The sequence below is a fragment of the Dunckerocampus dactyliophorus genome, chromosome 4, assembly GCF_027744805.1.
Source record: "Dunckerocampus dactyliophorus isolate RoL2022-P2 chromosome 4, RoL_Ddac_1.1, whole genome shotgun sequence".
Lineage (NCBI taxonomy): Eukaryota > Metazoa > Chordata > Actinopteri > Syngnathiformes > Syngnathidae > Dunckerocampus > Dunckerocampus dactyliophorus.
The window spans coordinates 21,697,027-21,709,839 of NC_072822.1; the positions used below are offsets into that span (position 1 = coordinate 21,697,027).

At 39.3% G+C, this 12,813-nt stretch overlaps 2 protein-coding genes across 3 annotated transcripts in view; one reads left to right on the top strand and one right to left on the bottom strand.

Moving 5' to 3' along the window:
* dock5 (dedicator of cytokinesis 5) overlaps positions 1–3,436 on the top strand; it is a 55,398-nt gene extending 51,962 nt beyond the window's left edge. For both annotated transcript variants that reach the window (XM_054774460.1, XM_054774461.1), the window contains exon 51: positions 96–3,436. In XM_054774460.1, coding sequence (XP_054630435.1) covers positions 96–197 — 102 coding nt within the window. In that variant the 3' untranslated portion in view covers positions 198–3,436. The remainder of the gene's footprint in view (positions 1–95) is intronic.
* A 5,150-nt stretch (positions 3,437–8,586) lies between these two features.
* LOC129180227 (uncharacterized) lies at positions 8,587–9,810 on the bottom strand. Its single transcript, XM_054774469.1, has one exon. The coding sequence runs from the start codon at positions 9,656–9,658 to the stop codon at positions 8,675–8,677; it is 984 nt and encodes a 327-aa protein (XP_054630444.1). The 5' UTR covers positions 9,659–9,810; the 3' UTR covers positions 8,587–8,674.
* Positions 9,811–12,813: the final 3,003 nt, after the last annotated feature.

Here is a 12,813-nt window from a genome sequence, read left to right on the forward strand (position 1 = left end):
CAGAGAAAATGCCATCCCACCCGCTAATGCATATTTAATGCTATATAAACGCTAAAATATTCAGAAATATAACACCAGTTTCTCCTTTCTTGCAGTTCACTCCTCCGCTACCAATGAAAGTTGATAGCAAGCCTCCGCCGCCGCCTCCAAAAACACGCAAGTCCATGTTCCCCTCATATGAGCACAGCCCCCAGTAGCGCAGCACAGACTATAAAGTTTCTTCCCTGTTAGACAGTAGACCACCACGGTTATCTAGAGATGCAGGATCATCTGAGTCACGTAGTTACTGGTTCATATGCAGTTCAAAGATCTTTTTGTAAACCTCAAGGAAAGATAATGTGGCATACGATTTTGGCCACCAGTTTTGTATGTATATTGATTTTATATATATATAGAGAGAGATTTTTTCTCAATCGAGGAAAAAAAAAGCTTGGCGCTGCTTTACGGCATTCCATATTTTAACATGATGAAGCTGTACTGCATACTTTATATTGATCAAAAGCAGGGACTACGTTGTGCATGATATAACTGCTGAGTGTTGCTGTTATTGTGTCCAATGGCGGTGTGGGTGTTATGATCTAATCCTTAATATTTCAAAGACACTGGATGGCATAATTAAATGTGCTGCACATTTTTTTGCTGTTTGTTTATGATGTGGATACTGTAACGTTTTTGCCTCCAAATAGCATCATGTTGATGTACATTGGAGGGAAGCTTTTTGCTCAAAGGAATAGTTTGACATTTATATCAAAACCAAGCTCAAACCGCAAACTTCTGCAACTGTAGAGTAAATATTGTATATAGCCTGGGTCATTTGGTGTAGCTTCAAACGTGAGTGAAAACAGGGAGAACCGCCAAGCAGAGTAACAATTGGCTATCTTTAAAGCTAAACTGAATCAAATCATTATTTGGCAATATTACAACTAATGGTTTTATTCTTTAATGGTTAGCACAATTTGCCATTGAAATGATAATGTTTCATCAAGTTCTTGTCAAATAGAAGATAAAACATTCATGTCTGGTCAAATTTAGGATTTCAAAAGTTTTAAAATAAACTCTTGGCATGAGGCCAACCTTTGATCCCTGACCAACAGCAACAGAGTAGACGTGGTTGGGGAGGAGGCTGCAGAATTTGAGCATATCGGGCAAGAGAAGAAGAATACAGATTTACCCTGTACACAACTTGAGATTTATGGAGTATTTTATTAAAAGAAACTTACTATAGTGCCCAACTTGTACCCCTTTTCCACTGCAGCGAACTTTGGTGCTGGTGCAGAGTTAGGCCCTGTCCACACGGGAACGTTCTTGGGATTTTATTTTTTTGTGCCGGATTAGTAAATAGTTGCATCCAGACGGGAAAGGATAACTGAGTGAAAACGATGCAATACACAGGGCACACCTGCAGTACGTGTGCCGCTGTGAACACACACGCAGAACCACGTGACACACCAAACCATAGAAGAAGAAAGAACGCATGCGTATAAGTCAGTCATCTTTTACTTTCCAAGGCTCGTCTAGATTTTCGAGAAGTGGAATTACTTCTGCGAATCATTATGGAGTATAAGACAATAAAATAGGAGAATGTGGACTGCGGTGAGCCTGAATATTCAGATATTATGTTTGCTTTTCGTCAAAGCTCACTTCTAGTCACGTGCCGGCGACGAGGCGGCAGTGGGTCGTTGACGTCATCGTTCTCGTGTAGAGCTGTGTACATGGCAAAGACAAGCCGGCGTTTTCAGATTTTCCCACTCTGGAAGCCGTTTTCAAGAAATACCGGTTCAGGCCACCCAGAACGCTGGTCCCATGTGGATGAGAGGCTGAAATGATAAAATACTTTGCCGTTTTGACCTGAAAACGTTTCCGAGTGGATAGCCCCCTAGAGTTGAACCAGTGTTGGCTGTGAACAGGCTTAACAGGATTAATTTTCCATTATCCTGGGGAGCCGTGTCATTACGTCACAAGGCTTATGCCTCCAATCAGGAAATAACAAAAGGGAGATCAGCGTGAGTCACGCAAATTAAATAATGTTTATTTTGTCAAATGTCCCAATGAAAAGCAATGAGTTGCCTGGAGCTTTTATTTTGACGATTCCTAGAATTGGACAAACTACCAGGCATCAATAATTAAAAAAAATAAATACTTGCAGCTGTTATTGCGTGTAATCTTCAAGAATAACTACAGTATTTGTTCTTGAATGTTACCATAAATCAGTGATCAAACACAGCTCTCTCTCGGAGATGAAACACTTCCTGCTCTCCTAAAATACTTCTGTCCACGAGGATGGTGCGATTGTATTGTAGAAATAACCACAAAAAACCATAATGTGAATGCAGTAAGTGTGGATTAAAAAATGAACCTAGATGGTGACTTTCATGTTTATATTTCTAGTGTGTATGTGGTGGAAACACACTACTTCATATCAGATAGTGATTTAGTAATACATTTAAATTTTAATAATCCTCAACATCATTCACTGAATTGTTTGACGGACGTTGTGGTCTGAGGAGCAAAAATATTTTCAGACATTTGCATAATAGGATGGTAAAATTGTGACATCTGCTGACTAAATTAAATCTGCTCTGGCTCTCATATTTACAAAAAAAGAGTCAGTGAAGTCAAAACGGAGGTAAAAGGCAGGTATTTACTTGAGGTAACACCTTCCCCCACTTCATTATGCAAAGGCTTCAGCACTCAGCCAAACAAGCTTTTAAAGCCAGAGTTGAACCAAAAACTGCGTCTCCATTTCAGCACCCCTGTGGAGCCATGATAATGGAAAACAAAAGCTCAGAAAACTTACTCTGAACCAGGTCCGAACCAGCCACAGTGGAAAAGGGTTATGGAATGCAATATCACTTAACAAGCCCCTGAAATGAGCAGGATAGGGCCCTTTAATGTTTTCATCCCCCTGTCGCAGTTGTCATGCAAATCAAATCAAACAGGCATCCTGCTGCGGATATGCCAAAAGTCAATTGCCATTCTGTCTGCTAAAAGTGACACGCAACTGTGATCAACTGCGCATATCAGGGCATATCAATATCAAATTATTCCTTTGAAGAATCCTAAACACTGTATGGTACAAGAATGGATGCGTTTTGAAATGTTGAAGAATTTCCTTTTTATTCACTTCATTCCTGAAATTTAAGTTATTGCTCATCTTTTTTTTTTTTCCAATACTTGTATTGTTTTGCACAACAGCAGTGTGTCGAGAGATGGTTTATTTTTATGCAACATACAGTACATCAGAACATACATGTATATACAGTACACTGTGTACCTTCAGATTGCCAAAAACTGTACAGTGTGACCTCAACACATTTACCAAGCATCAAATGGATTTCAATTAAGTTGTCAGTATTTTCATTGTATTTGTAGCTTTTAAGTTGTTTTACAAGGGATTTACATTTTCTACTGCACACACCAATCAATAAATGTTTGAACAAGCCTTTCCTGTCATGTTTACAGTATGTAAGCAAGCTTTTTGCAACCTTTTGATTATTTCTACTTATTATGGTGTTACCATACCAACAAGAGATTCTCTCTTGTGGAACATGACCTATTCGAAACTGCAGCATCGAAACCATGGCACTGAAACAAATGGTGGATGCTTTGCACCTACAATTAGTGTAGGTGATGGGAAATATTCCCTGTTATAAGCAGCTACAGAGGAGGCTCTCCATTGTGAGGAGTTTATGGGATGTTTTTAGGAGATGTGTGTTGGTTCCTCTCCTAGCCAATCTGGATTGGTAATGACTTGTTTCTTCCTGTCAGGGAAAGCCCTACCGGGTATCACTCTGAATCTCCCATGAGCAGTACTTCTTTGAGGTGATGTCACCGTTGCTTGCCCAATGCTGTGGTTGGTCGCCATGGAGACTCGCTCTATACTTTTACATTTGCAAGTTGATGCCGTCGGCAGTCGTATGTGTTTCAAGCCCAAGGGTAGAATGGATCATGAGTTATGAAGAGGCTTGCTAGAAGGTCACTGCTTGTGGAAATGTGGATGTGACTGAAGCAACCTTTAAAAGGTGCTTATCAAATCAGTCGGGTGGAAAATGTATAAGCATGTCAATTTTGGAAAAAATCATTTTAAAAAAATCATTCGAGACCACTTACCAATACAAAGACCTTAAAATAACAAAATTATAGTAAATATTTGATTTTACTTTTTTAAAATTTTAATTATAACAGTATTATAATTTCCATTCAATACAGTGGATACCCGCACATTCACAGCCCAGAAAATTTGCAGATTTTTGGTTAAAAATGTTAAAAAAAAATGTAATTCTCTGAAAATAGGCAATTTGCCCCACAGTAGACATGTGCCCTTAGTCGGTAATTCATAAATACATGGTAGTACAGGTTAAAAGTAGCGCATACATGCACCGCTGTCAGAAAACCCACAATTCTAATCTAATCTAACAACTATGACTTTTCACTTTTATTGCAAATGTTGATCTGCAAGTTCTTATATGGTGCCCCCTCCATCGGCGATTTATAGAAGCTTACAAAAGAAATTGAATGGCATTGTTTTACTGTTGTCTTTCATTTGTAAGAAAACGTGTCACCCAATTTACATGGTTAACAAATTACACAAATAAATGCTAATCTGAAACATGATACAAATAACCCCCATACATCCATTTTCTATGTCGCTTCTCATTAGGGTCCCAGCTGACTTCGGGCGACAGGCGGGGTACACCCTGGACTGGTCGCCAGCCAATCGCAGGGCACATATAGACAAACAACCATTCACACTCACATTCATACCTATGGACAATTTAGAGTCGCAATAACTATATACAGTAAAATGCGAAATAAAATAGCTGTCATTCTCCTGAAAGTGATACCAAAAGTGTGACACAGCAAGCAAGTTTTTTCTAACGATTAGCATATTAAAATAAAAAAATCACTTGTTCTGTTTGAGTATATGGAAAAAAAACTTTAAATATCACATTTCCACAATTGTAAAGTGTACATTAAAAATGCTTTAATTTATTTACTTATTTTCATGATTATAGCTTCATTTGCACTTTGTATGACTAAATAAGTCTTAAGTGAAAGGTTTTGATTTTTTTTTTTACATTTTTGGGTCAGTCTGCTGAAAGGGGTGCCATTTTCCCTGAAGAAGCATGACATAGCAAACAAATTAAACTATTTTCTAACCAATTTGCATATTAAAAATATCACTTAGACATCGATAATATGTAGATATATATTTACCACTATAAATACTTTAAATTGACCTTAAATTGTCATAAACATGCTCCAAAACGGCCACGTATCTTGAATGTAACATGGAGCTCGTGGATTCTCCAGCAGGTGATTTAATTGACAAGCTCCTCCGGTCAAATTGAAGGAGGTGTTGATCATTAAAATCACCTGCTTTAGTGACTGGCTGTAAAGAAAACCTGCAGCGTCTCGAGCTTCCATGGCACGAGTTCGACACACGCTTTAAAGCATTTTTAGTTAGCACAAGAGTAACACACTTCAGCTTCCGCAGAAGCATGATGTAAAAAAAAAACAAACAAAAACAGTCCCCTAAATAGTTTAACGAAGTAGAACGTACACCGTGTAGTCCGCACACAATGTAGCTAAAATTGAAAGTACACGTTTTGGATGCAGAAAAATGCGTTTGGTGCACGATGAGGTGTTATACTTCAGAAATCACAGCAGCTGCAACGTAAGTTCCACCCTTTTCTATTATTTATTCCATAGTTTTTGAGACAAACTTTTGCATGTCACAACATGACGATGTGCGAACGGGCTGGAATTGACATCAGATCGTGTTTTATACACAACAGGCACGAAGAAAATATTTGCCACTGTTTCCCCTGTGTAATCAATGTGTTTGTAATAAATATTAATTCGGTTATAGCCTTGAATCACTGCATTCTGTTCATCATGCCACTTAATTGAATCACCCCTATAGGCGGTACAACTGAGGTTGACCCTTGCCACTTTGAGGTTTGAATTTCACGGCTTCACTCTATCATGGTTTAAACAAATAAATGACTAAACTACGGCCTATTATTAGTCATAAAATATGTATATTAAAGCACATATGATTATGATATATTCTTGGCCTAAATTAAGCATTTTCAAACACAAAAATGGCGAAATAAACTAAAATACAAATACTTTGTATACTACCTTATATACTCTGAGCAGGAGGAGTGGGGGACATAGTCATTTTTGTCTGAATTTTCCAGTCCCAGAATGTAACTCCTGTGAAAAGCAAGGATCTTCTGTATATCTAATGAAATCTTAGTGAGATGTCTGAGGTTCATTTCGACCAAACATGAATATTTTGCCTATTAAGAGCTTTGACAGCACACATTTCTAATTCTTTGATGTCAAAACAATTTAGAATATTGGCATTGGTTCCATTTCAGTATGCTGAGCCTCAACTCTTCTCTCCAAAGGATGAAGACAGGAAAAGATGGAGGCTGAGGCCTTGAGATGATTTAACTGCTCTCATCAAAAAGAAAATATGGACTTCCCTTACTTTGTCCCATCACTTGCTGGAGGCGTCATAGGCGGGTGAGGGATTATTCCAGCTTTGAACCTCACTTGGGGGCGCCAGAGGGTGCAAACCCCTCATGTATTGCAAATATTAATTTTTTGCAGGTTTATTTCCTATTTACCATGAGCATATGTTTGCTGTAGGCATGAGGGCTCTTTTTAGGGAACACCCACTGCCCTGCCCCCATGCACTCACACTCATATGCAAGCCATGTAGCCATCAATTCTGCTGGTAAACTGCAGTATGTAAATGTATGTATTTTTTTCTTTTTTTTAAGTGAGAGTGCCCCACTGCGATTGCTGTTGCTTTTGTGAGTGGGAGCGAAACAAGAATCTGTGACCTGAGGAAGAACTCTTGCACCTTCTCTGATAAAGAAAACGTATTCAGGTTGTGGGTTGAAGTGCTGATTTATTCATATGCTCTGTGCCCTCAATGTCACATGTATTTTTCAACATTTTTTCAGGGGACTTGCATGCGGTCCAGGCAACTTGCGTATGCCTGTCTGTTATTTGTTCCAATGAAATATTAACACACAGGTTCTGTGCATGTGTGTGTCCGAAGAGCGAGTGCATGGGTTACTCGGTGGCCGTGATGTGTGCATGGCTGATCTGCTCCCCGGAGAGCATATTTGTCAAGGTAGAAGCAAAAATGTGAAGTGACACAGAGCAAAAACACAGTATGCACAGACGCATCATTTCTTAATCTTAATCTCATATTCATTGTTTGCTCTCTTCTGATGGAACACATTTTTTCTGTGGTGCAAGTTATCGCCTTGACAAATATACGCCTGATGAGGTATAGAATTAATTCCTCTTCCATATGTTTTATCATTGTAGTTTGCAGTGGCAGAACTGCACTACAGCACTCCCTTTTTTAGCTCAATGTTCAGATTTATTGACGCGTTAATGCGGACTAATCCATCATCATTATTAATCTGATTAAAAAATTTTAACACAATTAACCCAAAAAACCACGATGGAAGAATTGACTGACAACATTTTATTCACACTCTTAAAAAAAAAAAAAAAAAAAAAAAAGACTTTTCTCTTCACCGAAGCACCAATAGATTAAAATACCACAATAATACCGCATATGTTAGTCTGGGATTCTGCTAGCACTTTGGCTAACATGTCGTCCGTGTTCTATCGTGAGTCTGTTAGCTCATGCCAAATTAAGTGTGATTAAAACAGATTAAAAGGGAAAGATATGTAACTGTAATTCATCGAAAATGAATCCACAGCGACCACGTGATTAATCTGATTTAACATTTTAATCATTTGACAGCACAAATTTGAACACGTTTACCACATGTTCTAAACCAGGAGTGTCCAAACTTTTTGAAAAATCAAAGTGTGGACGGGTCACTTTAATATTTTACATCTAGGCCTGCGTCTCAGCTCTGTAATACAGGTGGGAAAAGTATATTATTAGTATGAACTTTTTTCCACTAATTACTTTTTTTTTTTTTGCTCGTTTTTCCAATTCTTTTCCCAAATATTTCAACTTTTACATTTTCTTGTAATATTATGACTTTAATCCCATAATATTTACATTTTATTCTTGTAATATAACTTTTTCCCGAACTAACTTTCCCAAATTATTGTTTGTCCTAATATTATGGCTTTAGAAAATATCATTTCAACGTTCTGCTTGTAAAAATGATGTTTTCTCCTCAGAATATTATGACTTTTTTTTTTTGTAAAATGAGAACTTTTTTCCCCACATGATGAAAACTTTGTTTCTCATAATAGCACAGCTTTCTTCTGGTAATATTTGGACTTTTGTCTCATAAAATTACTGCTGTTTTATCTTCAGAATGTGCCATGGGCCAGTAAAAAAAAAAAAAACAACCATCGGCCGCAAATGGTCCTCTGGCCGCACACACTGTGGACACCCCTGTTCTAAAGTCAAAATAAATCATCAATAAACGGCAAGTTTCATTATTTGGCACATTGTCTAGTATGTTAAATGTTTGTAAAGTGTAAAAATGTATTATTTATAATTTCAAACGAACAAAGTGGCAAAGCAAAGACTTGGGCTCACTAAATGCCAAGCAGGAGGTCACTGGTGTTTTTGCTGTCCTTACAGCAGTTGATTAACAAACTAAAGAATAATGAACACATAAGCACTTATGGATGGTAGTAGCGACACCATTCAGTTCTTGATCCTTGCAGGGGGACCGCTGCGGCTATTGACTTTCTCCTCTGGCACCTTCAGACATGTCAGACACGGATAAGCATCCATACAGATGTTGCATTCATGGAGCAGAATCTTCCAGAGACTTTTTTTCCCATAGATCAGCACCATGGCGCTGATGGTGGTATACACGGATGTGAAGAAGAACGTGAGCGTGATGGCGTTTTCGTGATAGACCGCTATCTGATAGTTAACGTACAGGTCGACCACGAGAAAGATGAGGAAGACAGCCACCAGGGACAGAGCCATCTGGATCACTCTCATCTGGGTGCCCAGCTTTGGGGCGTGTGCTCCATTGGTGCTGGCCTTCATGTGGCGAAGATGGACAGCCAGTTGCACGGAGATGGAGATACAGCATTTAATCATAAACATCCCTGGCAGCACATCAGCGAGGATCAGATAGAGAGCCTCGTAAATATGTCCAGGCTTTGTGTCGGGCATCAACACACCGCAGTCCTTGTCTACTGAGGTGTCATTAGCGGGATGGAACACCACCAGCATGGGCATGCAGGTGCCCAGGCCACACAGAAGGATGACAAACACGGCAGGTGTCACATGCTTGATGATGGTGGCTTGGATGCTGATGTAGCACCGGTTGGGTGTGCTCACCAGCTTGGTGCTGTAGTAGAACGTCAGGAGGCTGCTGTCCCACATGATTGTGAACTTAAAGCTGAAGATGAGCACCAGCATGATGGTGTAGGGCATCTGGGCAATGTGACACTTGATGTCCACCTCGTCCATGCTCATCCAGAAGTAGCAGATGAGCTGGTGAGTGATGTTTGCCAGCGACAGGGCCACGATGATGGTCTCGCTGGGGCTCCACTGCCTCTTCTGCTTGTAGTTGTGCAAGCTCATCAAGAAGATGTAGAGGTTAAAGAACACGGTGGTGACAGCCAAGAGGCCCGTCATGACCCACAGGGACATTTTGTTTGTCCCGAGCATGATGAGATCTACTCTTAGCACATCTGAGAAAACTTGCTTTTTTTGTCTTTCAAATAAACTGAGTAAATATTTCGTCCTGATTAAAAAATACTTGCAATCCTACTTAAGATGTCTGCTTACATCTTCCGCACAACACGTTTTAACACCTTCGGCTGCTCTCCTCTTCTTTGCTTTTCTTTATCCAACAGTTAATCCTTGCCTGACGTTGAATCAATGTGACGCTCCGAGATGGACAGGGATTTATATGTGCGTGTGTTGCATGTCATTTGCATCAGCCATGACCACAGGAAGTGACGAGGCTTTATTTGCATTGACATAGCATGCACAGGATATGTACTCAGTGTGGCTAACCGGTGCTGATTTTCCTGTACTTTGGTTAGTTCACCATGACAGCTCTGCAGGAGTGTGCATGCAAGCTTATTCCTGAAGCCTGACCACATATTTACAAACACCAGACCACACATTCCTATTTGCATAAGAAAAGCAAATCACCTTGAGAAATAGTTGAATGCTATGCTTTTAACAATCTATGTTTTATTAAATGTCTCATTGACGTCGTCAAGCGACAAGCAGAAATGAATATTGTGCTTCTCATTGCACTGACAGGGACTGAAATGCCTGCAATGGTAAAGCTACATTTAAAGCTGAAGAGTTCAGCCACTGCAAACTGAAATTCAAAAGGAAATGAGCTTTCTGGTTGAAGCTGCCAGACAAATATTTGCAAGCCACCATCTCTATTTCTCCACTTCATGTTGGAATTCACACTGTTCAACACCCCTCTATAAACACACTGAAGCCATCTAAGCACTGTCACTCCGACGTGCATGTCTTAAACAGTTTCAACAGGGCAAATAGAAGGTAGGTATTTAAAATGCATCGTGCAAATACAGAAGCTTTCAAATAGAGTTGAAGTCATAAAATTGAACACGCACACTAATGGATGTCGTTTCCCGAGATATTTGAATTACAAATTGAATGTTTTTACTCTAAATAAAAGTCTTGACATAGCTGCTTTGATTTACATATAAAATAGCTTTTTTAAAGCAAGCGATAAAAAATTATATTATTCTATTATTTATATATTGTACATGAATATTTATTGACCTGCATCATATCTAATTATTGATATCAAATGATTATTTAACATTTTTTTTATTTGAAACCTCTGAATGTCAGCCTTTAGTCATGATGCCATCACGCTTTCAGATGGAAAAAAAATGAATATTTGAATCATTTTCATTATATTATGTTCAAATATTTTTTTGTGTTTCCAATTCAAATACCTCAGGATATATCAGTGATTAGCAGAAACACAGATATTTTTTTTTATTGTTTTTTTTGTGCAGTGTTATACACTCCCTGAGATTGACTGGCGACCAGTCCAGGGTGTACTCCGCCTCTCGCTCGAAGTCAGCTGGGAGAGGCACCAGCAAACTCTCCAAACCAGAACAAAAAATGTTCTCAGTAGGACTCAGTAATGAGTAGCTCCACCGTTCTTGTTAATCACTTAAAAAATTGGTTTGGGCATGCTTGATGCGAGTGTTTCCAAGAGGCTAGTGGGAACATTGCTCCAAGTGGTGAAGATGGCTTCACCAAGGGCATCAACTGTCTGGAACTGATGGCCATTTTTAGAAACTTCCCTTTCCATCCATCCCCAAATGTTCTCTATGGGATTTAAATAAGGGGAACATGCAGGATGGTCCAAAAGAGTGATGTTATTCTCCCCAAAGAAGTCCTTGGTCAAGCGAGCATTGGGAACTGCAGCGTTGTCCTGTTGAAAAACCCTGCTGTTACCACACAGACGAGGGCCCTCAGTCATGAGGGATGCCCGCTGCAACAACTGCACATAAGCAGTCGCCATTTGACGACCCTGCACCACCTGCAGCTCCAGTGTTCCACTGAATGAAAAAGCACCTCATATCACGATGGACCCCCCTCCACTGTGCCGGGTAGAAAACATCTCAGGTGGTATCTCCTTGTCACGCCAGTAACGTTGGCAGGCATCTGGACTGTCAAGGTTACATTTTTTCTCATCAGAGAATAAAACTTTTTTCCACCTTTCAATGTCCCATGTTTGATGCTCCCTGGCAAAGTCTAAACAGGAAGTTTTGTGACGTTGAAGGAGATGAGGTCTTTGAATTCCTTTTTTGTTTTATAAACCCTTTTCCCGCAAATGCCGTCTGATGGCTATTGCGTTGCAGTCGGCATCAGTAAGGCCTTAATTTGGGTGGAAGATCGCCCTTTGTCTTGATGGACAGCCAATCAGATCCTCCGGCTCAGCGCAGGTGGGATTTTTTTGGGTCTACCACTTGACTTTTTTGTTCCATAATGCTCAGGATCTCTCAAAAAATGTAGAATGACTATCTTACTGCGCCCAGCAAAGGCACGCTGCGAGAGGCCTTGCTTGTGCAGCTCCACAATCCGACCACGTTGAAAAAGAGAAAGCTTCTTAGCTTTAGCCATCAGGAGGGCATGACAGTGTGAATGCCTGACAGAAAATGAACATTTTGAGCAGATTTTGGCTTTTATAGCCTGTGGTCTTAAACTTTTGATCACTTGATAAACAGCCTATTTCAGTTTAATTGTTTTCAATAAATTACTTTTTCAAAATGCTTTTTGTCTCACTCCCCCTTTTTGTTTTTGAATATTGTAGCTCTACTTAAAACCTCATTAAGATCCAAATGTGCAAAATGCAAATTCTAGCAATTTTTCTCACAAAGTCACGGGTTTTTGGTCAAAAAATTATGTTTTTTTTCTCTGAAAATAGGTCGTCTTTTCAACAGAAAACACATCTCATTCACTATAAGTCGGTAATAATGTAGAAATATGTGATGATACAGGTAAAATGTACAGCATACGTGTACATTTTTTGTACGTTTATGTTTTTATGCTTCACTGACAGTTTTTTCATCAAGTGTTGAGATTTCACACTTTGTTTGGTGGTCCTTGAATGCACCGTAGTTGCTGTGTGAGGCGAGCAAGCCATGTACCTTATTAATTACATTTTTTACCATTTGCTGGTGGGCTACAGTCTACTGTAAGCAGGGATCTACTGTGTTTATTTTATTATGAATTTAGATAGCAGTCAATGGTATATTCCACTGTCATTGAACACATCTGATCAAAGTATAGATATAGAATAGTCTTTAATTTAA

Coding starts and splice junctions, on each gene's coding strand:
- LOC129180227 (XM_054774469.1), bottom strand. CDS start 9,658: ATGCTCGGGACAAACAAAATGTCCCTGTGGGTCATGACGGGCCTCTTG.